Below are 25473 nucleotides of genomic sequence, written 5' to 3' on the forward strand. Positions count from 1 at the left end.
CCGGGTGGGCGGAGCTAATGAAACCCTATGACGAATATGTTTCAAATGATGAGTGGGATATGCCTACCAAATTTCATGAATATCGGATCAACTTTGACCAAACTACGGCCTTCCACGCGTTAGGGGGCGCTAGAGAGCGGGCTAAATGCACTGAACCTAATGGCTGTACATTTACATAAAGTTCACAGGTGTCAATCATTTTGCCAAGTTTCATGCGTTTCTGAGTACCTAAAGGTATGTTCCATATCTAAAAGACATAAGGGGGCGCTAGAGAGCCAACGTGCCACGCCCATGCAAAATTTTACCACTAAAATAAAGTAATTACTAGTTTGGATGTGCGTGTAAAGTTTCATAATTTTTTGTGCATCCTAAAGTCTTCAAACATGTGTTCGTAAATTTTAAAATCACGCAGGAAGTCCAACATGGCTGACTTCCTGTTCGCCAAAAAAATCTGCAAAATATTTAATCCGGGTATGAGGGCGTGAGTTATGACATACTTGAATTTCGTGAAGATCGAAGAAACTTTCTCTGAAAAACTGCCTACATTAGGGAGCGCTATCTCGCCCCCTGGAGACGCCCGAGCCGGGTTACGACAGAACATTGAATTTCGCGCCACTTCTGACGCTTATTCCACTTTTGGTGAGTTTTTGGGGATGGGAAAGGTCCCAAAAACGCAATCTCCGGGCAGAAAAATAATAATAACAACAATAATCCTTAGAAAAACAATAGGTTTCCTTGCACTTTCGTGCCAGGACACCGTTGGGGTCCTGGCACTTTCGTGCTTGGGCCCTAATAATACTTAGAAAAACAATAGGTTTCCTTGCACTTTCGTGCCAGGACACCGTTGGGGTCCTGGCACTTTCGTGCTCGGGCCCTAATTAAAGCAGATGGTCAAAGAGCGTGAGCCTTCACGTGTGAATGTTAGTCTGTTGTGCCGGCCCTGTATAAACTAGCATAAGCAGCAGTTGAGGATTTACCAACAGCCTTAAGATGGAACATTACATTACAAACATTTGTGATTTTATTTTTGTTATTTATTTTTTTTATTGACAATATGTCAGTATTTGAGTATCTTAACTGTTATAGTAAGAATTATGGCCAATGAGCCACTGTTGAATGAGTGGGAGATAAAAAGCTATGTTTTTTAGTAGTTCTGGTTGATCTTATGCTTCAATGTATGGCCTTAGTTTATAATTACATCATATTTATATGAAAATAACGAAGCTGCATTTTTTGTCTGCACTAATTACTGTAGAAGACCTATTCTTTCAATTAAGATTTGACAATGAAGAAGTGTTTATGTTCCTTATGGAAGACATACTTTTGTTAAGGCAAACATTTGTTAACTTATTTTTGCCAAATAAATGAAAAGCATGTTGAAATCAGAACATGACCTCCTCGCTCTAACATAAATGTACCGAACCGAACCGAAAACCGTGACCCCAAAACCGTGATATGAACCCAACCATGGATTTTGTGAACCGTTCCACCCCTGGTTGAGACAGAACACAAACCGAATTTTCACATGACTTTTCCTGCTAAAACTGCCAAAACAGTCCATGTTTATTGTTCACAGTCAATGTACCATCCATACAGACGATTAGCTGTAGCTGGCTAGGAACTCAACATGCACAAACAGTGTGTGTGTGTGTGTGTGTGTGTGTGTGTGTGTGTGTGTGTGTGTGTGTGTGTCACCTCTGACTAATCTCACTAAACTCACCAAGTTCTTTCTGTTATTTTCCTTCAGTCACTCCCTTTTTCTCCCATCTCGGTACTTTTATAAAGTAGATTGATAAAGCGCAGAGTTCAACGCACATTTTTACACTCAAGTTGACCCATTTTCAACTTTCACCAGCTTTTTCTCAATTTTAGCCCCCCAGAGCAAATTTGCATCTATCATGCCCAGTCAGTTCTTTCAATTGACTCTGTAGGCAATTGAACCGCTTCTAAAAAGTGCTTCTGTCTGGACACCTTTCAGATACACTCCAATGTCTAAATCTATTTTGAGGTTTTAAGGGTCTGACACATGAAGTCGACGGTTTGGGGTCGTTGGCGGCCGTCTGTCGGCCTAGTTTTTACGATGTGTCCCCATTCAGCATGTTGAATCAGCAGCAGAGCTTGTTGGTGAGAGAACTCACTCTGATTGGTGGTTAATTTCATGTACGTATCATAACAACGGCTTGTATATCCCCAGTCCTCGGTCTTCTGGTTCCGGTGATGAATACCGCCTGCTGGTAGGGAGAGTTATTTCATCTCACGCAGCTATAAAACGTACCTGCTAACTGTCCATCAGATGTAGCCTTTGCGGTGTGTTCAAGTGCAACCTCGAGGCGACGCAACAATCGGCCTTCATGACCACTAGTTCTTTAATGTTGGGTTGTTGTGTCTGGACCTTAATCTCAATGTGACTTCCTAGTTAAATGAAGGTTATGATGATGATCTGAGGTTCCCTCTTCTTATCTGAAATAGAGGTGCTTGGACTTGAGAAAGTTGCCTTTCTATTATATCTATTGTTGTTTATTATAGAAGCTCAGTTCTGTCACATTTTATCCCGTCTCATCTTTATCAAAATGAGGCACATGAAAAACTGACCAACCACTAAGTAAGACCTTTATGTCTCATTTTATCCCTTTTCCTGCTGCATATTCATTTCAAGCACCGTACTGCACCATGTTGTCAGAGTTTACAGCTAACCTGTACCCATAAACTACCTAATGTTCTTCTGAGCATGTCATTATTACAAGTGCATGAACACTTTATAAACTGGATCAGTTCTGCTTGGTTTGGTTTTCCAATGTGAAGCACCATTGAGCATGATGTAAATGGGAGAGCTCTGTGGATCCAGTCATCTCTGAGGCTACCCAACTGGTTTAGATTCCTGCTGCTCAGATTTCAGATTCACACCTTTTTAGCACCAATGATGAGTGTGTTTGTGGTTCACAACTCATCACTTGAGCAGTTCACAGGTTCAGAGACATTGCTAGAGTCATACTGCAGTGAAACTCGGTGTGAATGTCCTACCAGCCTCTCTGGTAGCAGGTTTATGCCTCCGCATATGGCAGGTGATACTGCTCTTCCCTCTTGTTACACCGTTTGGCTACGATTGCCAGGTAGAGCACCAGCAGAATGAGCCAGTAGCAGGCGTAGAGTATCGTCCCTGCTATCAACAAGGCTTTCTCTGTCTCACTAAATGGCTCCTGTGTTTCACAGTAGATTGTATATGCCACACCTCCGAGCAGCACCAAAGCCCACACTGTGACAGGCACAGCGCCGATGAAGTTGACCACGATCTTCCTGCGGCCTGAAGTGCCCCATCCAGCCTTGTTGATGGTGAGCAGGGCAAATATTTTGGCAGGAAGCAAGCTGGACATGTAGAGCAGAGAGTAGAGTGACATGAAGATCATGACCAGGCTGCCACGCAGGAAACATGCATAGGTGGCCTTCACCATCCCAACCAGTTGGACCGTTAATAAGAAGAGCAGGATGTTCCACAGCCTTCCACGGTAGAAGAGATGGATGACCGTGGCAACCAAGAAGAAAGGGAAGAAGCCGGTAACCACGGACTCATAGGTCATCCAGAGGCTGTGCTTGTGGAACCACAGGGCATTGTAGAGCCACTCGCGGAAGTAAGACTTGCTCCATCGAGTCTGCTGGTTGAGCCAACGCAGGTACTGGGTTGGTGTCTCCGTCTGGCACTGCGATCGCGCCGTGAATTTTGTCTTGTAGCCAAAGCTGAGCACCCGATTGGTGAGGTGGCGGTCATCACCGAAGCTGCACTTGGAGCCTAGGAAGGTCTGGTGGTACCAGGGCTCCAGGAAGCGCTGGAGCAAACAGTTCCTATACATCCCCAGAGGGCCGCTGATACACTGGACGCATCCAAAGTAGGACTGGCAGGCCCGCTCAATGTTGAAGGCCATCCAGTAGCGCACGCTGCTGAGGAAGGAGATCCATGAGTCATACTTGTTAAGGATCTGGAGGACAGAGAAAATTTGTCAGAAAAAGTCAACAAAGGAAGAAAAAAGGAAAATGTAATGTCATGGCGTGTTGCAGTGAGCTTTCAGTCACCTCCCTTGGTGGCCCAAGAGTTTCTAAGTTGACTTGGGTCTTCAGTATTGTGTTTTACCTGCACGTCTCCACCGACCCCTCCCACCATTGGATCTTCCTCAAGGATCTTCAGCATTTCTATGGTACATGCTGGGTCTAGAACTGTGTCGGAGTCACACACCTGAAAAAGGACACGACAAACACAGAAGGTACAATAAGTCACATCTGATGTGTTTAGTTTATGCTTCACATAGACAAGGTCTTGCATGCAAACTAACCATCTTTTCTAACCCACTGTATTATCTGACACACATAAAGATCACATACAGAAACTGTGAATTAGTTTTAAACATAAACATACACATTCAGATAATCTCAAACCCCACATCCCCCCCCCCCCCCCCCCTCTTTCCTTCCTGAGCACATGTGCTCCGAAGAACAAAGAGGCCATGTGGTAACCTGTTGGCGGCCATCTTTGATCCAGCCATCTTTGTAGTTTTACAGTGCTCGCCATATTGTCTGTAGGCACATGCAGACATCTTGAGACAAGTAGACAGCCATCTTGACTTTGTTTCTCTCTCTCCCCCTCTCTCTCTCACACACACACACACACACACACACACACACACACACACATGCTCACACACTGTGTTATGTTTGTTTAGTTTAGTTATTTAGTTATATTAATATTTTGTTTTACACCTTTATTATCTTGTAAATAAATGTTTGTGGATTATACATACTGGTCTGTTTAATATTGTAAGAGAGAGAATAATGCCAACCTCTGCTATGTCAAGAACTCCAATATCCTTCAACCTTTACCATCTATTTTGGCTATAGTTATTCATTTAATTATTAATCAAAGTTCCAAATTGATAGTTTAGTAGATTTAATGAGACTTATCTATGAGAGTACATTCATGTGCTATCATTTTCTCTTTGATTCAAAGAGTGGTGCCCCGAGGATGATTTAATATAAGTTAAATCATATTATTCAATATAATTAATAATTATTTTGATAATTATTATTTTACTTTTGATAGCCATTGTAAAGTCTTTTTAGCTTATGTACCAATATAATTTGGTGCCCTTGTTAGCATTAATATATATTGATAATTTATTAATATTAATTTTATTAAATATTGATAATTATCTTTAATATTTTCTAATAACTAGACCAGATCCTATCTGCGTCCCCAACAATGCATACTATTTTCTGTGTCTGTGGCCCTTACCTGCACATAATCCACACTGTCCCCCAGTGCTTTAAAGGCAGTGTACATCACCTCTCTTTTCCCTCCCCACTCCTGCATGACACAGGAGTAGCGGCAGCCTCTGACCAGCCGAGCCACTCGTGCTGCCTCCTCCATGTGCACTGTGCTCCGCCCTCCATCTCTGACTCCAACTCCTCCGCTCCCATCACTGTGGTAGTTTCCCTTCCACACCATGCTGCCAGCCTGGTCAGCGCCGCCCATCACCTCCTGGAAAATGTCAATCATGTAGCGGTCCTCGGGCCGGTTCCCGTCCACCACCAGCACCACCTTAAGGCCAGGGAAGGAGATTCGGCGGACACTGCGCAGGCACTTCCTCAGGTAGTCTGGGTCCTCCTGGTAGGCGGCAATGCAGAGAGCCACAGAGCGACGGAGGTGCTGTGGCCGGGCGGGGCTCCTCATCTGCCGATGCTCCAGGAAGGCGAAGAGGCTCTGGAGGAGGAGATGGAGGGAGAGGAAGGCACCATAGAGGCCGAAGGAGAGGTGGTGCTGCTCAGTGTGGATGAACTGGTAGCCTTATTAATGAAGAAACACAGCAAAGACAAAGTTAGAAAAAAAAAAAAAAACACATGACATGTTTCTCAATGTGTATATCATTGAAATTCACATGTTAACCTGTGACATAGGCCAGCAGGATGGTGAAGAGGACCACCGCAGCAAAAAGGGTGGTGATCACGATGTTCAGCGCATTCCTGCAGCGAGAGGGCATCTGGAGGTGGAGGAGAATAGTGAAGGTGAGGATCAGAAAATAAGAGGACACATGTTCCGGGACAGGTTGAGGGATTTGTGGAGCAAAGATGATGTAGGAATAGAGCGAGAGAGGGGAAATGAGAAGGAGGTCAAAGAGTTTATGTCATAGAAAGGGTGAAAGTGAAGGGAGAGGGAAAAGACACGAGGTAGGCAGGGAAAGAGAAAAATTAAACTGCAAGTGGGTAAACTGTGTTTGAATTGGCTTTCACTATAAGACATTTATAGCAACTAGTGCAGTGCCTGTTCAGAACGGGCCTGTTCAGAATGGGCCTGTTCAGAACGGGCCAAAGGCTGGGCCTGTGATGATGCTGCTTGCAGCGTTCTTGAGAACCGCCCATACAAACAACTTCACACTCAACACTGCCTTTTCTTGGGTCCTGAGCAATACACCTGCCATGACATAGTTGCATCACACACCCAAGTCGCAGCTACGCGTGGTCAGAAACACCGGTGGAATACTCTCTGGTTCATAGGAAAATACACCAGGGGCAGATTTTACCGTTTGGCAAGGTAGGCAACTATCTGGGTCCCCCAACTAGAAGGGCCCCAAACAGCTATGGATTTATTATGATGTTTAGATAGATATGAAAAATATTGAATCATGTTACTATTCTAACTCATTATACCCTGAAATAACTTGCAAAGGCCCCCAAGGCACTTACAACATATGCAACTCAACTGTATACTACTTACTGTGTACTTCTACTTCAGAGGAAAACATTATAGTACTACATTTACCTGACAGAGAATGGTTACTGATAAAGTTGCAGATTCAGATTTGACTCACAAAATATAACAATTAAAATATGATGCATTATTATTCATTAAACTATCCAGCATCATAATTGAATAGAAAGCTCCACCTGAAACAGATGTAAAGTACATTTAAGCACATTGAGCTGATAATACCTCTCTGTCACTCTGTCATTTGAATACAGGACTTTTACTATTACTATTAATAGTTAATAATTTTACTTCAGAAAAGGTTTTGGGTAGCCTACTTCTTCTACTACTGCCAACACCAACATTCCCAGTTAGCGAGGGTGGAAAGTAAAGCAAGACTGCACTTGCCCTCGGGGCCCCCAAATCACTAAATCCACCCTGAAAAACACACCCAGGTCATAAACATCGGTGAAATACACTAAGCAGAGGCAACTTCCAAATAGTCGTATTAGTTGCTTGCTTTGAACCACTGCCGTTATAAAGTAGAGCATGGATTTAATTAGCGGAGGTATTTTGCTGGCGGTAATGTTAATAGTGTTATAAGTTAGTATTAAGTCTGACACCAGGGAAGTACAGTCTTACTCGCTGGGGAAAAACACTCTCAGGTCGCTGCTTACTCACAGTCACACCGGTGAAATACACCCGTGAAATACACCAAATACACCGGTTTGATTCTGCTTCCACTTGGCTATCTGCTCTTGGTGACTCCAGGGAAGTGAAGCAGAGTTCGGTTGTAAAGTGAGCTGCAGTCAATAATGAGCCGTGGCCGTTCGAAGCGATTGCTTGGCTTCCGGTATTGCTGCTTGCAGCGTTGTCGGGGGCTCGTGCCCGTTCGGAGTGCGGCCTGCCCGCTGTGGATGACATGTTCGTCTCAGTCCGCAGAGCCCTGAGGCCCCCCCCCCTCCTACTGCACAGAGCGCCATGTGCTTGTTTATTCAAAGTTTATTAATATTGAACGTGTGTCCAAATTGCACAGAATCTGACACTGCATGTAAACTCCCCAGCAATAAACTCGCCAAGTGTGAAGTCAATCGGGTGAACGGTTCTATTCGAATAACACACAGAGATTCCTTTACTTCTTAAATGCATGTATGGACACGCACTTGTTATTCAGTACATGAAAGGGTGAGTATCAGTGAGTCTGTTGTACATGTCAGGTGAGCCTCTGGACCCTGGAGTCTAACTGAAGGCTCTGAGAGAGAGCGAGAGAGAGAGAGAGAGAGCTTGTAACCCCTCATTAGTTGACCCAAGTGCCATTTCCTGTGCTTTCTGTAAAACCTTTCATCGGCCACCATCAGCATCAGTCACTGACATCATGGTGCCAGAAGCACATGAGAAAATACTAACTGCTCAGTGTAGCAGTTGTTTACAGCTACTAGTACTTTACTATTACTCAACTCCTGTTGCAATTACAGTAGTAGTACTAAACATAAAACTACTACCAATAATACCACTAGTATTGTTGCTGTTGCTATTAATACTTCCCCTACAAATGTATGGAAGACGGAATCTGCCAAAATAAAAAATAAATAAATAAATGACTCGATAAATAAATAAATAAATGTCATTAAATGTAGCAAAAAGAATATTAAGAATAAATGTAGCCATTCATTAATTGATAAAATCTGACATAAATTGATATTTCTGTTTTAATTTGCTTCTTTATTTATATATCTTTGTATTAATTCCCTTATTTACTCTTCTGTTTAATTTTCCCTTTTATGTATTTATTAATTTATTTGTTATTATTTTTTAATAAATTGTTTATCTATTTAGTTAAGTCATCGCATTTATTTTTTATTTATTAATTTATTTTTGCATTTATTTTTATTTATTTATTTATTTTTGCACTTATTTTTTTATTCATTTTATATTTATTTTTAAATGTATGTATTCATTCATGTATTTTTATGTATTTTATTTATGGTTTTTTTTTTACGATTTGCCCTTTGCATTTCACCCCTTATTTATTTCCCCAAACTTATTTATTTATACATTTCTTTATGCATTTCTGCCTCATTATGCAAATGAGGGGGCTGTTACTCAACGTGTGTCATCATTGGGTCAGAGTGCATGACTATACACTAGTTAGCTAACGCTAACTGTGTCTTTATTCCCGGCTCCACAGACATGTGCCCTATCCTAATTAATGATATAGATACGGAGCTATAGAGATGCTTTGTAAAGATATTGTCTGTTGTTTTGACATTACGTCTGCTCACTTTTGGATGGAAGTTGAAATTGTCTGAAGATATAGTTAGAAGAGACATGCTGAGTTTGAAAGTTATGACGTGAGTTATAGCTTATCGTGTCATATCTTCATTTTGATATTGGGGAATGGCTCTCAATAGGAGTGTTGTGTTGATTATCCAAAATAACAGGGACTATTTCACCAACTGCCGTGAGACTGTTGGCACAGAATAATAGCTTGTCAAAGAATATCTGGCTCAGATCTGGTGGACATTCAGTCATTGTAAGTGAAAGAACTTGGAGTTCAACACCACCTGTCCATCTCTTCTCCCCTCCTTCATCTTCCTCCCTCCCTCCTTTCCCTCCTCGCCCCTCCTCCCATCAGCCCCTCTGGCGCTCCCTTCTTTCCTCTGTCTGGGTTAATAGTTCTAATTAAAGGCCAGCCGGGGTTTGGCCAGTGCTTGGGACCGGTTGAAATGGAGGAACAATTCTGTCCTTTCATTCAGGAAATTACCTCCTGCCACCCCCTCACCCTCCACCCTCCACCCCCCCACCCCACCTGGCCAGGCCAGCGCAGGAGAGACAGACAGATATTCATATTATATTATACATTCAGCTCTGTGGGACATACTGGCACAGACAGATTTATCCTCCTCTCTGAGTGGATGTATAGATTTACATCCTGGCACTGAGTCACACTTGCTTCACAGATTTACGCTCTGCATGGGAGATCCAGGAGAAACGGTCCATGTGGTATTCAGGTACTGACAGAAAGGGGATTTTGTAAATAGAGGTTTTGGAAGACATACAAAAGATTCTCCTCTTCAAGCATCGTTTTCATGTGTCATCACTGTCATTCAGAGGTTCTTTAGAATCATCTCAAAACTTTCAGCCTTAATTTCTCAAAAATCTCAATTTTCTCCTGCATTTCTTATCTGGGTTCTGATTATTCTGGTGATGTTGGTATCAGGGATGCACTGGTACCATTACTGGATCGGATATCAGGCCAATACCGACTCAAATAGCAGGATCGGATATCGGTCAATGGGGCCGATCTATTAAATATAATTCTATGTTTATATACTATATACATTATATATTTCAATTCCTGTTTAAGTTTTGACCAATTTGTTGCTGCATTTAAAAGGTTTACACTTGATTTGTAATTCCTGTTAATCTTGAAAAAAATGTTGGCAAGTTGTTGCTGTATGATTTATTATTTTAATAATAAATAACAATTCAGTAAATTTATGTCATGATATCTATACATTTATTCATTACATTTTGTTTTACAAAGTTAGGAAAGCGATTTAAGCGGTTTAAGTCCAGCCTGATGTTGTCTTACACATAACAGAATGATCCCAGTCACTTCCACAAGCATACAGCTTATTAATTAAACACTGGTATTACGCGGCTGCGTTGAATACTCAATTCTGATTGGTCAATCACGGCGTTCTGCGGTCTGTAATTTCTGTATTACAGACCGTTGCTATGTATAACATGTTGCCATGGGTAACATACGTTTACATTACTAAGCAACTGTGAATTAAAGACAAAAATATGGTCCTCTCTTTAGGTTCCATGGTGGAGAGGGTGGAGAGGGCTCTACCGGTTTGGCGTCGAGAAGAGGTCGTGTTGCTCTGGCTCTATCTGTGTTGGTGGGGAGGAGGTCTTGTTGTTCTGGCTCTATCTGTTTGGCGTGGAGAGGAGGTTGTGTTGCTCTGGCCCTATCTGTTTGGCGTGGAGAGGAGGTCGTGTTGTTCTGGCTCTATCTGTTTGGCGTGGAGAGGAGGTCGTGTTCTGGCTCTATCTGGTTGGCGTGGAGAGGAGGTCGTGTTGCTCTGGCTATACCTGGTTGGCGTGGAGAGGATGTCGTGTTGCTCTGGCTCTATCTGTTTGGCGTGGAGAGGAGGTCGTGTTGCTCTGGCTCTATCTGTTTGGCGTGGAGAGGAGGTTGTGTTGCTCTGGCTCTATCAGTTTGGCATGGAGAGGAGGTCGTGTTGCTCTGGCTCTATCTGTTTGGCGACGCCTGGAAGCTGCTTAACATCCTCCTGGATCCACCTTCTCACTGTATGTTCACATTATATGTATTATTTTTTGTCATATGGATTGTCTATGTTGTATTTTCATGATGTTGTTACTCTGTACACAACCTCTGTTGTTCTTCCTGAGGTTTCTAAAATTTTTTTCAGTTTTAAAAGGGGTTTTTGGTTAAGTTTTTTCTGATCCGATGAGAGGGTCATACTGTAAAGGACAGAGGGCTTCGTATCCTGTACAGATTGTAAAGCCCCCTCTGAGGCAAATTTGTGATTCGTGATTTTGGGCTATACAAATAAAATTGACTTGACTTGATAACAGACCGTTGCAATGTATAACAGACCATTGCTATGTATAGCAGACCGTTGCTATGTATAGCAGATCGTTGCTATGTATAGCAGATCGTTGCTATGTATAACAGACCGTTGCTATATATAGCAGACCGTTGCTATGTATAGCAGATCGTTGCTATGTATAACAGACCGTTCCAATGTATAACAGAGCGTTGCTATGTATAACAGACCGTTGCAATGTATAACAGAGCGTTGCTATGTATAACAGACCGTTGCTATGTATAGCAGACCGTTGCTATGTATAACAGATCGTTGCTATGTATAGCAGACCGTTGCTATGTATAACAGACCGTTACAATGTATAACAGACCGTTGCTATGTATAACAGACCGTTGCTATGTATAACAGACTGTTGCTATCCATAACAGACCGTTGCTATGTATAACAGACCGTTGCTATGGGCTCAGCTCTGATGTCAGACTCTGGAGGACCGTTTTTGGGTCAAATTATTGATTTCTTCAGTAAGTAGCCATGTAATAAGCGGGATAATGTAGAGCTAGCGGGTCATTGTTGTGAAAGAATCCCCTTCAGGGTGATGAGAGACCCCTCCACGCAGCATCGCCCTCTCGGGGAGTCTTTCACAACAATGACCGGCTCGCTGTACATTATCCCTTACGTAACCGATTGGTACTCGGTAAAGCCCAGGTAACGCTATCGGTATCGGGACTGAAAAAGTGGGATCAGTGCATCCCTACTTGGTATTGTATTAATTCTCTTGTTGCAGTATTGTTCTGGATAAGAGCGTCAGTCAAAATGATGAAAACAGCCAACCCATAAAGTAAAATGTAAACCCTGCATGTTCAAGAGGTTTAGTGCAATCTTACAAAGTTGGTTTACCCAAATTACAATATTAATCAAATTAAATTAGGCCTTTCTGTAAACATCTGTCTCTGGGATCTCTGCTTCCACCTCAATACATTGAAGGTGAATGGGATTTCAATTATGTAGCAATTTAACATTTAAAGCAAAATCTTATTTCAGAAACAGTGTCCCTGTTATTTTGAATAATCAACACAACACTCTCTCAACAGCAGGGACTATTTCTTTGGTAGAAGGAATGCCGATATGGTGGATTCTACAAGCAGGTGATCTTAACGTCCCGGGGCCACAGGCCAGATAACAAGCAGGCAGTAACATGTGGACTGTTTGATTGGAGGACCAGAGTCACCAGAGGGGGTTGTTGACAGGCCGGGAGCTGGGATTAGTCAGGGGACAAGGGGTTGGGGGGGACAGGTGCAATTAACCCAGAGGCTTCATCTGTCGTGCTCTCCTGACTGTAACGACGAAGTGTTTTATGGGATGAATGTAGGATGTTCAAACACCTTCACAGTCCAATAAAAGTGAGCTAAATTAAAGGTTTATCATTTCTAAGATGTCTGAATTAATTTCCTCGGAGCAGCACAATGAAGCAGAATTTAATAAATGGTAGATGATGCTGCTGAGAGGCAGAAAGGATACCTGTCTGAGTTCAGAACTAAAAGACTAAAAGTAGTGACATCAACATCTAAGGCCAAGTTTGAACACAACTCCACAGAAACCAAATCCCATGAATTGTCACAACATCAAAATTATGGAAGATGAAAGGTAAAAAAAAATAAACCATCCCTTTATAATCTTCAATTTGAATTCAGTCCCTCTGGAAAAACTTCACATTTCTGAAGTAAATGTGGTATAAATGATAGATCTGACTTGCAGAACTCGTAGTATGTAAAACCTGAAGCTGTGATTCCGTAGTGATACTGCTAACATTCTATCATCTGTATACATGTGGTCCAAGTCTACGTCCAGATCCAGATTAGGATCCATGTTTGCTAGAAAAGCTGTCCAGAGCTACCAATGATACAGGACTCAGATCATTCCAAATGTCAAAATTAAAACGTCAAGTAAAGATGCAGGTAAGAAGAGTCATTCCAAAGCTAATCAACCATCTCACACATGACACCATCATCAAGTCCGTTGGACGTAATACCCAGCAAGTATCTTATTAAAGGTTTAGATGGTGTAGCCCCTTGCCTTCTTTCAATCATCGACAGGTCTTTGTCCACAGGATGTGTTCTCGACTTTTTGAAGACTGTTAGTGTCCAGCCACTTCTCAGAAAACCTGCTTCTGATCCCTCTGTCCATAGCAACTACAGACACATTTCTAAGCTTCCCTTTTTATCTAAAATCCCGGAGAAGATTGTCTCAAATCAAGTATTGGAAGTCTTACGTAGTAATAATATCTGTGAGAAATCCAATCAGGTTTCTGACGGCAACACAGCTGACTCAACAGATGAATGCTCGGTGCTGGTTCTGCTTGACCTAAATGCCGCTTTTGACACGGTGAATCATAGCATAGCATCGCTGGCGGCGCCCGTCGGTGAGAGAAATAACTCTGATTGGCTGTTCAGCTTCGACCAATCAGTGCACGAGAAAAGAAACGGAAGTGAGGAAAACAAGTAGGGTAAAGTCAAGAGGACACACAGAAGACTCTTCTCATTGTTCATCTTCATCTCATCTGATCATTCCAACACACGGATATCTTCACAGCAACATGAACATCTGGAATGAAGCTAAGTGGTGAGAGAGAGTGGTGTGAAAATGGTCGGCAGACGCCGCTTTGTATATCCGCCGTCCTCGGTCTTCCTGTTTCCCTTTTTGAATAACGAATACAGAATAACGCGCCTGCTGGTGGAGGGTTATTTCATCGAACGAAGGCGCAGACTGCAACTTGTTGGCCAAGACAAAGGCGGCATGAGGTGACGTAACAGTCGGCCTTCATCGCCGCTAGCTGGGTTTGGTGTGTCTGAGCCCAACCCTGTGGATCAGTTTATCTGAGGATCTTAGACTAGAAAACTCACTCACGTTTTAAATCATCTCTCAAGACACACTTTTACCAATTCTGTTACTTATTTTATCTGTTTCTTCTACTTTCATCCATTATTACCTCCGCCAAGGCCAAAGGCCTAGGAAGGAAGTTATGTTTTCACCGGCGTTGGTTTGATGGTTTGTCTGTTAGCAGGATTACTCCAAAAGTCTGTGATGGATTTGAATGAAATTTTTTGGAAGGGTGGGGTTTGGCACAATCAACAATCCATTAGATTTTGGTGATGATCCGGATTTTTGTTAATAACTCCACTCAGCCTGTGCATTAACATCACAGGCTTTAGGACATGCGAGGTGTAACTGATGATGCGTTCATGACGCGTCACCCAGCCTCTTTTCTTCTGCCTGCAGAGGGACACAGAGAGAGCGGGGGATGGAGGGAGGGGGGGACACCTGTAGATTTAGCGTTTTCTCACATTAAACTCTGTGAAATTAGAGTTGAGTTGGACCACAACACACTTGGGGATTGTTGGGAAGAGTAACGACGATGCTTTAGGTGAGTTTGATTTTGTTTCTGTCCAGTTTGAATGAAGTGTTTTACGATGCTCCACTATGTACAGCTGATCTCAACAAAACAAAAATATACGTGGATGATGACGCAAGCTGAACGGAGAGAGGGGGGAGGTCTGCGCTCTCCGAGTGCCATTCTAGTTGTTACTTTGCTCCTTTTTTTATTTGCTGACTGTGTTCTTGTATCTGATTGCTCCCACTCTATTTGTCCTTGTTTGTGATGCACTTTGTAACAGTTTTGAAAGGTGCTATATGAATAAAGTTATTATTATTATTATTATTATTATTATTATTATTATTATTATTATTTCCAGGTAAAACTCACATTAACCAAATAAGTAGTACTCCCAGATGTACAACATTGAATATTGAATATTATACTATATATAGTGATGAATTACACCAGTTAACCTGCCAGCTCACAGCCTCACTTCCTTCACTTGCTAATGTTAGCCGTGACATCATCACTGAGATGAGTCAAGGTCACAGCTGGGCAGGGCTCAACACATGGTACAGTTTTTCTCAGTCACTCTGGCTCATTTTTTGAAACAGTCTTAACTTTCTCTAAACTGTAAGTGCAATCGTCACAACTGTTTGATGGGACATCACAACTCTATTGCATGTCTGCAAAAGGTAGTAACTCCCCCAAAACACTTCATATGTTATTAGTCGTCCGTCAGTTGGTCAACTCCACCAAAATGAAAAGTTGTTTTGTTATCATGTGAGCCGGACTGGTCAAAATAATTTGATGTTTTTCGGCATGTCATCCCTGGAAATGTTTCTTGTGTTTTGGTCCACTCTTTGGTTGAAGCTAGCTGCCTACTGTAGGATACAGTACGAGAATGTCAGTGTAGTGTAGCTGAACTCTGTTGTTCATCGCACTGAGCTTTTTAAATTCTCATTTCAACAGTAAGTCAAAGTTTATTGGGAAAAGTCCATACTGTAATACACAGAAACATGATATGCATATTATATATAGTAAATTTATTTGTGCAGAAATGTGTTAAATGTAGCCTACTGTAAGCAGAAAATCCATATATTAAAGCAGCAGTAGCCAGTATATTTTTGGCATCATTGGGCAAAAATCCTATAAAAACCTTTCAGCAATTTATAAATCAAATGTTCTGAGAGAAAACCAGACTTCTGCTCCTCCTCATGGCTCTGTTTTCAGGCTTTAGAACATCTAGTCCGTGACGGGAGACTTTGACCAATCACAGATCATTTGAGAGAGAGAGCGTTCCTATTGGCTGTGACCGGTACTTGGCGTTACTTCACCAGATTTATAGATTTAATGGCGGCGGCGTCACAAACGTTCTCATTTTACAGCTAAACCGTGCACTACAAGATGATTCTGAGAACATCTGAGGAGAGAAATAGACATTACAGTCACAGAATATTGATTCATATTTGATCAGCGCTGCCTAGTTTGACCGTTTGGTCGGAGTTCGCAAGTGATTGACAGCCGGCTCTCATAGACAGCAGCTGGACAGCAGACCTCAGATCAGCTCTGACTGTTTGTTTTCCTCCGGTAAGTGAAATCTTGCAGATGCCGTTAGGAGCACCGGAGGACACCGGAGGACACCGGAGGACACCGGAGGAAACAGAGGAACATGATTTTGTTCAGGTTACCTGTTTCATATACTAATGTCACGATATAGCAACCGTTTTATAAAAATAACTTTTTTAAAACATATTTGCTCCAATCTCGCCTACTTCAGCTTTAATAATAAAAGTAATATAGTGAACAGAAAATTTGCCAAAAAATGAAATCCATGCCAAAAAACAACAGAACCTGCTGCAGTTCACAGTAAAAACACAACTACCTGTACTTCCTCACTACACCTAACACCATATCATAGATATTCATGTTTATGTGTTTATATTTATATATACATGTAGTCTGACAGATTTTGATGATTGAATGGATTATTTTGTATGTGATGCTCAAACGATGAAATGATGTTTAGAAGTTATGAAGACAGTTTCACTGAGAATCAGCTTATCAGTTCTGATGAGCTGCCACGTGTCTGTGGTGGTTATTGTGCAAATTGTACTCACTCTTTTGCACACACGTGCCAAAACACGTGCAATTTGCTTGAATGAATGAGAAATTATAATCTGTTGTGAACAACAAACTAATTGTTCAGAGATTTGAGCTCATTGTTTTGAAGAAAAAAAAAAAAATTCTCATTGGAGAATTGAGCCAAAGCGAACGAGAAAACCTGTAAAAACAAACTCAAGAGATGAAGAGGAGTGCTGTGATGTGAGACATGGACAAACCTTGTGCTAGTGATGAGGAATAGAAAAACTTCAGGATTTCAGGATGATCTGCCACTAGAGGGCTCTCTCTGTGCCTCCACTGAGATCTCTCAAGTTTTACACACCTCATTACATAACGAAGGAAGTCATGTAGCTGGTAAAATCTCATAAAGTACCCAGAGCTGAAGAAGATCCTGTCACAGGATCACCATTCAAAACAAACAAACAAGTAAATAATGCCTGAATTGTATGCCAAGTAATTATATACTATCTGCTATTGACATGGGCCAATGCCTCTGGCCCTCCATTCATATCTAACAATCTGTTAACATGTGATTAAGAGTTAACTACCTTTGAAACCTGAAATCTCAAACATGCATCCTAATGAGGTTCTATTGATGGTGATGCCTCTATCATTCAGTCTGTCTTTTATCCAGAGCAGAACTACTGGCCATGAAATTAGCTGTGTTATTCTGGTGGGCGGTGCTTGGTATTTCCTCAACTGATCTCAACATGGCTGCCGGGTCACAAACTTTCTAATTTTACAGCTAAACAGTACACTACAAGATGATTCTGAGAACATGTGAGGAGAGAAATAGGCATTACAGTAACAGAATATTGATTCATATCTGATCAGCGCTGCCTAGTTTGACCGTTTGATTGGAGTGATTGACAGCTGCTCAGAGACTGCAGACTCCAGCTCGGCTCTGATTGGTTGTTTTCCTCCGGTCCGACTGGGCTGACGTACAGGTACATATATCAAATTTGACCTCTACATTTAACCCATCCTAAGCATTAGGAGCAGAGGGCTGCTGTGAAGCGCCCGGGGAGCAACTTGTGTCTCGCTCAAGGACACTTGGACATGCAGACAGGAGGAGGACAGGAGGAGCAGGGGATCGAACCGCCAACCTTGTGATTAAAGGATGACCACAGACTGGTCATAACAGACCAAGTAAGGCTGTAGCAGCAGTGTGTTGACATGAGCGAGGGTGTGCTTTAGTGGTTATGAATTAAACTTTACATTTGTAAAAGGAAGAATATTATATTTCTTCCTTCAAACGTTACATAGCCTTCCTTTAATCTGATACCCATCAACTGAATGTTATCACTTCTTCTGTGCCTTTTTGACTGGATCAGAGTGTGCTGTGGATAGTATATCTCCTTCACCTGAGGTCTCACAAGTAGCCGGTCAAATATCAGCAGGCTTTGTGTAAAAGGCAGCCAGACCAGGCAGGTCCAGCATGGCAGTGATGCCATGGAAAATCAAACAGGCCAGCGTTTTCTTTGGAAACGGCAGAAGCCTTCAAACTGCCGCTCTGAGCGTCAACGGTCACCGTCTGCCTCCACGGAGGTGTAGTTCATGCCAAGCAGGCAACACAACACAATGATAATGTACATACACAGGCAGGGAACGCAGACACACACCTATTATGTAGCTATTACTGAGTCAGTTTACAACTTCCCAGCTATTAAAGCAGAAATGAGCAGCAGGTCTTTAGTCCTGTTTGAGTGACTAACTGACTCACTCACACACACACACACACACACACTCACAGTGTCAGGCAGAAAAAATATTTTCTCTACCTCACGTTGCAAACACATTCACCACATAAGCCAGAACACACTCAAGTCTTTGTCCTGTATTTTTAAACTAAGCTTTAATGTTCAAACTTTCCATTCAGTTTCTGTCCCTCTTGAACATGTTTGAGTACTTTCATTCATTCTCTTTTCCCAAACCTTTAGCCTACCTGCCAAACCTGAATTATTAATCATTATCCCAGCGAATCTAATGAGATCTTAATCCTAAACCATAAAACCTAAAATCATAGAAGAGGACCACCAAAAGACGGTCTTATCTTTCAGTCCTAGTGGGGGCAATTTACATCACAAGGACATAGTCTCTTAGTGCAAACATATGATTAAAACCCTTACCTTCCTGATCCAGTGGACCCTCCGTCTTTGTTTCCCCCTCAGGACTCTCCCCAGATCTCCGTCCACCCGGTTCGTCCGTTGAGCCGGGACGTCCAGCCCTCTCCTCTCCTCAGCACAGCGCTCTCCTTGTTCTGTACCACTCCTTCCACTAGCTCACACTACATCTTTATTCCACATTGCTCGCTTAATTCAGAAGATCCCACATCCAAAAATACAGCAGGCAGCTTAAACCACCACCCTCCACCACTTCTCTGAGCCAGCCTCCCCGCTGCCTGCTCCTCCTCCTCCTCCTCCACCACCACTTCCTCCCTCTGTCTCCCAGGACTGTCCCAGGGCATGAAGCCCCCCAGCTGAGATGTGATCAGAGGTGCTCAGCCAGCAGCTGATGCTGGGGTAGTCTTTGGTCTGTAGATTACAGGTTGGGGGCAGCAGCTAGTCTGGTCTCTGCCTCCGGTGCTCTCCATCCTGGCTCCTGATGTCCATCATTAGCATGGGGCCACAGTGATGGTGAAGGTGAAGGTGAAGATCGCAGGCCAAAGTGGGAAGCTTGATCTTGGCCTTGTCCTCAAGTCTGAATTCTTCTTTTCCCCCTGCAACGAATCATCCCCAGGTTTCCTCCACCACCCCCCCCCCCCACCCCTTCTGTCCTGTGCTGCAGTATCAACCCGTCTCTGCATCCCCTGTTTGCAGCAGAGCCTAAATCCTTCTCCTCCTCTCCTCCTCTGTCACACTGTCCCGCCTGGCTGGCAGAGCGACACTGCTGAGCTTCTCCTCCACAGCTTCCCTTTCTGTCTCTTTTAACCCCCCCTTCCTTCACCTCGCCTCTCCCCCCTCCCCTTCCCTCCCTGGACACCCCAGCTAGCTCCCTATCTCTCTGCAATGCAGCCTCCAACAAGCCTGGGGACTGTTTGACCGGAGCCCCCTCTCCTCTCCACCTCTCTGCCTGACTCAAAGCATCCTTTATGGGCTTATTTATCTACCCTCCCTCCCTTTCCTCTCCTGCTCTGAGGCTGAGCTGCTGACGTCCTGCAGGTTCCACGGCGGGGCTGGCAGCCTGACACACACACACTGCACTACGCCTCTGAGAATCGCCACTCAAACACATTTCATTTACGTTAGGTAAGAGAATGCATATTGCCTAAAACAAACTCTCATGAGGAAAAAGGTTATACTCAACCACCCTACATGTGTGGCCTTTCTCACACTCCTCTCTACCTGCTCCTTTCTAGCTCCCTGACTGACACATGCTGACATATAGTAATTACGGTAATAGACGTCATCATGGCTTCAGTACTTCCTCCCTCTCTCTCAGAGGGTCAAACTTACTGTAGGTGATATTACAGGCTTTGAGACACACTAACAGAGTTTACTGAACAAAAACTCAACTAGCCAAGGTTGAGAATTGAAAAGAATCAGTAGGCTACCTTAAAGATAGGAAAGCTCCGTCTAACCCCCCGCACACACCGTCACATCGTAACTACTTCACAGACACAGAGCAGAGAGAGGACCTCAACTCAGCAACGCTACCTCATGACAAGTAACCTCGGCAGTGCTACTGCAGGGCTGAATTTTCTCTTCCATTCTCCAGGAAACGTGCGGCGGCGACGACGCGCTGAGTTCAGGCCGGTGCACACCAAGGTTAGAGTACGAGCAGGAAGGCTGGGAGGCGTCTGATTGGTTCTTTCCAAGCGGATCTCGAGGCAGTGATTGGTAGACGTTTTTACAGGATTACAGCAGCTACAGATGACGGCTCTTTTCCGCTCCTTTATCAGAGCTCATCAGTAATGGATCGCTGTCGGGGGGGTAGAGACCATTTCAACCAATAGAACAAATAGTGGAGACTGGAGAACATCGTCTACTCTGCCTTTAAAATGAGCAACCTACTCCAGTTCATTGATTGAATATACTGTACATCAGACCTGCAACACGTCATCCAGGGCAGGCTCGTATGACCTCGCCCCCTTTTGGGGGACAACAACCCCGTGTCCCTCGTAGACGGTAACAGAGTAAAGAGCAGAAGTTGAAACATGTCTCCAAACTTCTACTTTAAACAAACCGTTAATAGTAATAATGCTATGCTGAAGAGTTGCTGTGTAGTTGGTTGCACCAACAATAAATCCCAAAACGCTGATTTCTGATTAGTTCCCCTGCCGTGTCCTAAAAAAGACCAGACCAGCATGGCATCATTGGCATTGCTATGGAAGGAGGCTGGGACACGGGCGGACACGGGTCTTGGGGTATGGGGTACAACACACGTGCAGTGTAACTAAAGCTGCGGTAGTGCGTTACAATTGGCTCAATTTCGGTGAGTGCAGACCAGATTTGACTGCGCATGTGTTGATGAAGCGTGACCCAGCCTCCTCCAACAGGCCGCGGGCTGCGCTCCCTTCTGGGGGAAAGAAACTCGCTGTCACAGGAGAGGAAATGATGAACAGCTGTTGTGTAGCGGGTTAACCCAGGCTTTCACACTGACATCTGAGGCTCATATGATATGTGAATATTCACTGTCAGTGTGCTAAATGGCTAAATGCTGCTGGTGACAGTGACTAGCATGGCTACCTAACGTTAGCTTGAGTGTGAGGCTGCTGCAGTGATACAGTGATACAGTCATACATTAACGCTATAACAGCATCCAACTAAATCTCAGCCTATAGATCAAACAGTTGGTTATTAACACGTTGGTTATTTACAGACAACACTTAGCCTAACGGGATTCTATCAGATATGTAGAGATGTCTGGATCAGTAATATCCTCCACTGTGTTGGACGGAGGAGGACTGAAGGGACATGGCGGTGATCAACCTTCACTTACTAAAGTATCGCCAACGCTCAGGTTCGGGCATGGTCGCAAAAATAATCATTAGACATGTGTATAAAACAAACATTTGTAAAACAAGAGAAGAATGCATACAAACTTGTCAAAATTCCAATCCCTACATATGTCAGATTGCATTGAAGTCTATGAGATCTTCGGGTTTCTATCCCCCAAAAGGGGGCGTGACCTTGACTTTTTGACTTTTTGCTTAGTACTTGCATGTGCTGGTCTGGTGTATACACTCTCATGGGGAACTAGAGTTTTATTAAAATGTTCAAAATCAAAGCAGCAGAGGCGCTGACCATTAGTCCCTAGTATGGGTAAAGATCCAAAAATGCTGGATCCTACAATGCCCACAATGCAACCTGAGAGCACCATTTGACAAGTTGGAATTACGCTTCTGCGGAGATACACGCAAACGTCTATCAACCAAAACAACCATGTACCGTAAACTTCTCCAGCATCACAAATAAAATTCCATTCACCTCCATTCTACCGGCAGAAATCTGTGCTGGATATCTGACAATCTTGGCTAATAAAACTAAAACTATCTGTATGGTTTGATACCACCAGGGGTAAGTCAGAAATATGCTTCTTGTTATTTAATTGAACCAACCGTTTCAGTTAAATGTTTTTGCATACAGTAGTTAATATCTATTTGGAGATGAAGAAGATCCTGAGGATGTGAAAGGGGGACAAGATTGCAAATGGTTGGTAGAGAACGAACGTTGGTAGAATGACGTGTCCTACAGTACTCAAGTGGCTTGAAGCTGAAATCCAAAGGTAACACAACTTATCCCATGTTTGATTTGAATATTCGATTGTAATACAATTTTGTTCTCTTCCGGGTAAGATTCAATTTCTGCCATGAACACTGCCAAGTTCATTGGTGATGCCTCCCATGTGTGTTGCACTATGCGGTGTTGGCACGTTGGGGCATCCAGCTGTTCAAAAGTAGGAATGACCTTGGCCCAAAATGCTGAGTGGATTCAAAAGTCTGATCCATTTGCATTTTATTCAGCATTTTCCAACTTTTTGTCATTAATTGCAGAAAACAAGGTTGATGGTAAAAACCTGTCTGGCTCAGAGAACAGTATCATATCCCAATAAAAGACAAGGTCAGCTAATATTCAAACAAACCGTTGTTTTTCCCAGAGGTACAGCCGCCCTCCTGACCTTGACTGTAATGAGTATTCTGCCCAGAGTTTGAGTTGCTGGAAGGCAGAAATGCTTTGCTAAGAACTTCTTCCAGTATCTCACGGCTCTCGTTTACTGCCATTGTTTGGCTGTCTGTACCAAAAATGATATGAATAAAACATCAAAGGACATCTGCACTGTGCATTCAAAGTAAGCTCAATTGGTAGTGTGTGATGTTTTCCCTCTGAATAAAGGGGTATATGTGGAAACAATGACTCCTTTACTGAGGATAAACCAAACCAGGTAGCATAAGAAAGAGTGGAAGGTTGTTGTGGTACTTGTGACAAAAACCCTCTTCAGAGACTGCAGAGTTGGTGGTAATTCTTTGTGGATTCATCACTACAACAAAGTGTATAGAAGCAAAGAGATGAAACTCTGCTTTTTGACTACAGTGTTGCCGCCATTTTGGACTGAAAACGCCAATGAGTCTGTGACCATGTAAAGAGACGTCTGCAAATCAGAGGATCATTTTACTACTCTTAAATTTAAAGTATACTTTTATAAACTAAAAAGTGGGCCAATTTAGTCCCAAGAAGTATTCAACTAGTACATTGATATTAGTATACTTACTACATAAAGTATACTTGAGAATATACTTGAATTATAGTTAAGTACTTTGTCAAATAAGCTTGAAGTATAGTTAGGGAAAAGGGGAAACAAGATAAACATATTTTAATGTTAGTGTTAAAAATCAGAGATAAAAATAGATCAAATTTAAGGTCAACACAAGTGGTGGCGGTGCTTTGGAGAGGCCTAAATCTGTCACCATGATGAAAGACCGCCTGCCACGGTGATACCTCGACTCCGCGTTGGGGGAAATATCCATGGGCTGCAAACAAAGCTGACGCTTCATATGTTTGCCGGCTGAATGTTCACACAGAGAGAGAGACGGAGAAGGTCATGCCTCATACACTGTTAGCCTATTGCCCAATGCAAGAAACAAAAGAAGGAATGTCTCATTCCACTCTGTCAGCCTGACTCTGTCCAAACTTTCTTGGACCCCATTTGGCCTTGTTTACATAGTAGAGTATCCAGCTATTGTCCAGTTTCCTCCTCAGGTTTGTGTTAATATGTGCCAAAGAAGAAATCATTTCACCATCCAACTATCCAACTGAAATGGAAGGAGTCTCTCTCTGTATGTCTGTCCTTCCATTTCCTCCACAACCGTTCATCCTGTTGACTTCACACTTGGCGGGTGTACGAGCTCAACAGGACGTATTTATTAGTAGTGCGTTATGTAGGCCTACACACTGTGTAATGTATTGAGAGGGGACTCCCATTAACTTTCATTGTAACATCAGCGCCCAGCAGCAGAGCTACACTTCCACCATTTTGGACTGAGAGCGACTACCAGATGCCAGTAAAACGTCCTCCTACAAAGAGACGTACTAAAGTAGAACTAATTTATTTCTATTCTATTGTCATATTTAATGTCTCTACTGAAATGTCCTGTGTTGAAAAATACAAATATTATAAATATTCATAATATTATAACTTAATTATAACTTTACTTATTTATTTATTAAACTTTAGCCTGGCTGCTTCCCAGAGGAGCAGAAAGTAAGCGATGGACATAAATGGAAGTTAGAAAAATCCAGCACACAGATTCTGAGATCAATCTCAAACTTTTTCATGTCAAGGATCCAAAATGGAATCCAATAGACCACAGACCATGGATGTAGAAGAGGGTCCAATAGACCACAGACCATGGATGTAGAAGAGGGTCCAATAGACCACAGACCATGGATTTAGAAGAGGGTCTAATAGACCACAGACCATGGATGTAGAAGAGGGTCCAATAGACCACAGACCATGGATGTAGAAGAGGGTCCAACAGACCACAGACCATGGATGTAGAAGAAGGTCCAACAGACCACAGACCATGGATGTAGAAGAGGGTCCAATAGACCACAGACCATGGATGTAGAAGAGGGTCCAATAGACCACAGACCATGGATGTAAAAGAGAGTCCAACAGACCACAGACCATGGATGTAGAAGAGGGTCCAACAGACCACAGACCATGGATGTAGAAGAGGGTTCAATAGACCACAGACCATGGATGTAGAAGAGGGTCCAGTAGACCACAGACCATGGATGTAGAAGAGGGTCCAATAGACCATACACCATGGATGTAGAAGAGGGTCCAACAGACCACAGACCATAGATGTAGAAGAGGGTCCAATAGACCACAGACCATGGATGTAGAAGAGGGTCCAACAGACCACAGACCATGGATGTAGAAGAGGGTCCAATAGACCAGAGACCATGGATGTAGAAGAGGGTCCAATAGACCACAGACCATGGATGTAGAAGAGGGTCCAATAGACAACAGACCATGGATGTAGAAGAGGGTCCAATAGACACATGTAAATGACTCCTAAATGTGTATTAAGATCTGTTTATAAGGTAATTACTTTCTACAAGCTTTTATTTTGATAGTCGCCCTTTTTACATTATGTGACTTTTATTTTGACGCCACCTCCTGGCGGAAGAAGGATACTGCTACGGAGATTTACTGAAGGAGGG

General features: G+C 42.9%; 1 protein-coding gene across 1 annotated transcript; it reads right to left on the reverse strand.

Annotated features, from left to right (window-relative positions):
• Positions 1–1402: 1402 nt before the first annotated feature.
• Positions 1403–19625, reverse strand: has3 (hyaluronan synthase 3). The gene is made up of 5 exons (XM_037766973.1): positions 18934–19625; positions 5930–6023; positions 5279–5829; positions 4124–4225; positions 1403–3971 (listed from the first exon to the last, which is right to left on the reverse strand). The coding sequence occupies exons 2-5, from the start codon at positions 6021–6023 to the stop codon at positions 3042–3044; spliced, it is 1677 nt and encodes a 558-aa protein (XP_037622901.1). The 5' UTR covers positions 18934–19625; the 3' UTR covers positions 1403–3041.
• Positions 19626–25473: the final 5848 nt, after the last annotated feature.

The sequence above is a fragment of the Sebastes umbrosus genome, chromosome 4 (genome assembly GCF_015220745.1).
Source record: "Sebastes umbrosus isolate fSebUmb1 chromosome 4, fSebUmb1.pri, whole genome shotgun sequence".
NCBI classification, from domain to species: Eukaryota; Metazoa; Chordata; class Actinopteri; order Perciformes; family Sebastidae; genus Sebastes; species Sebastes umbrosus.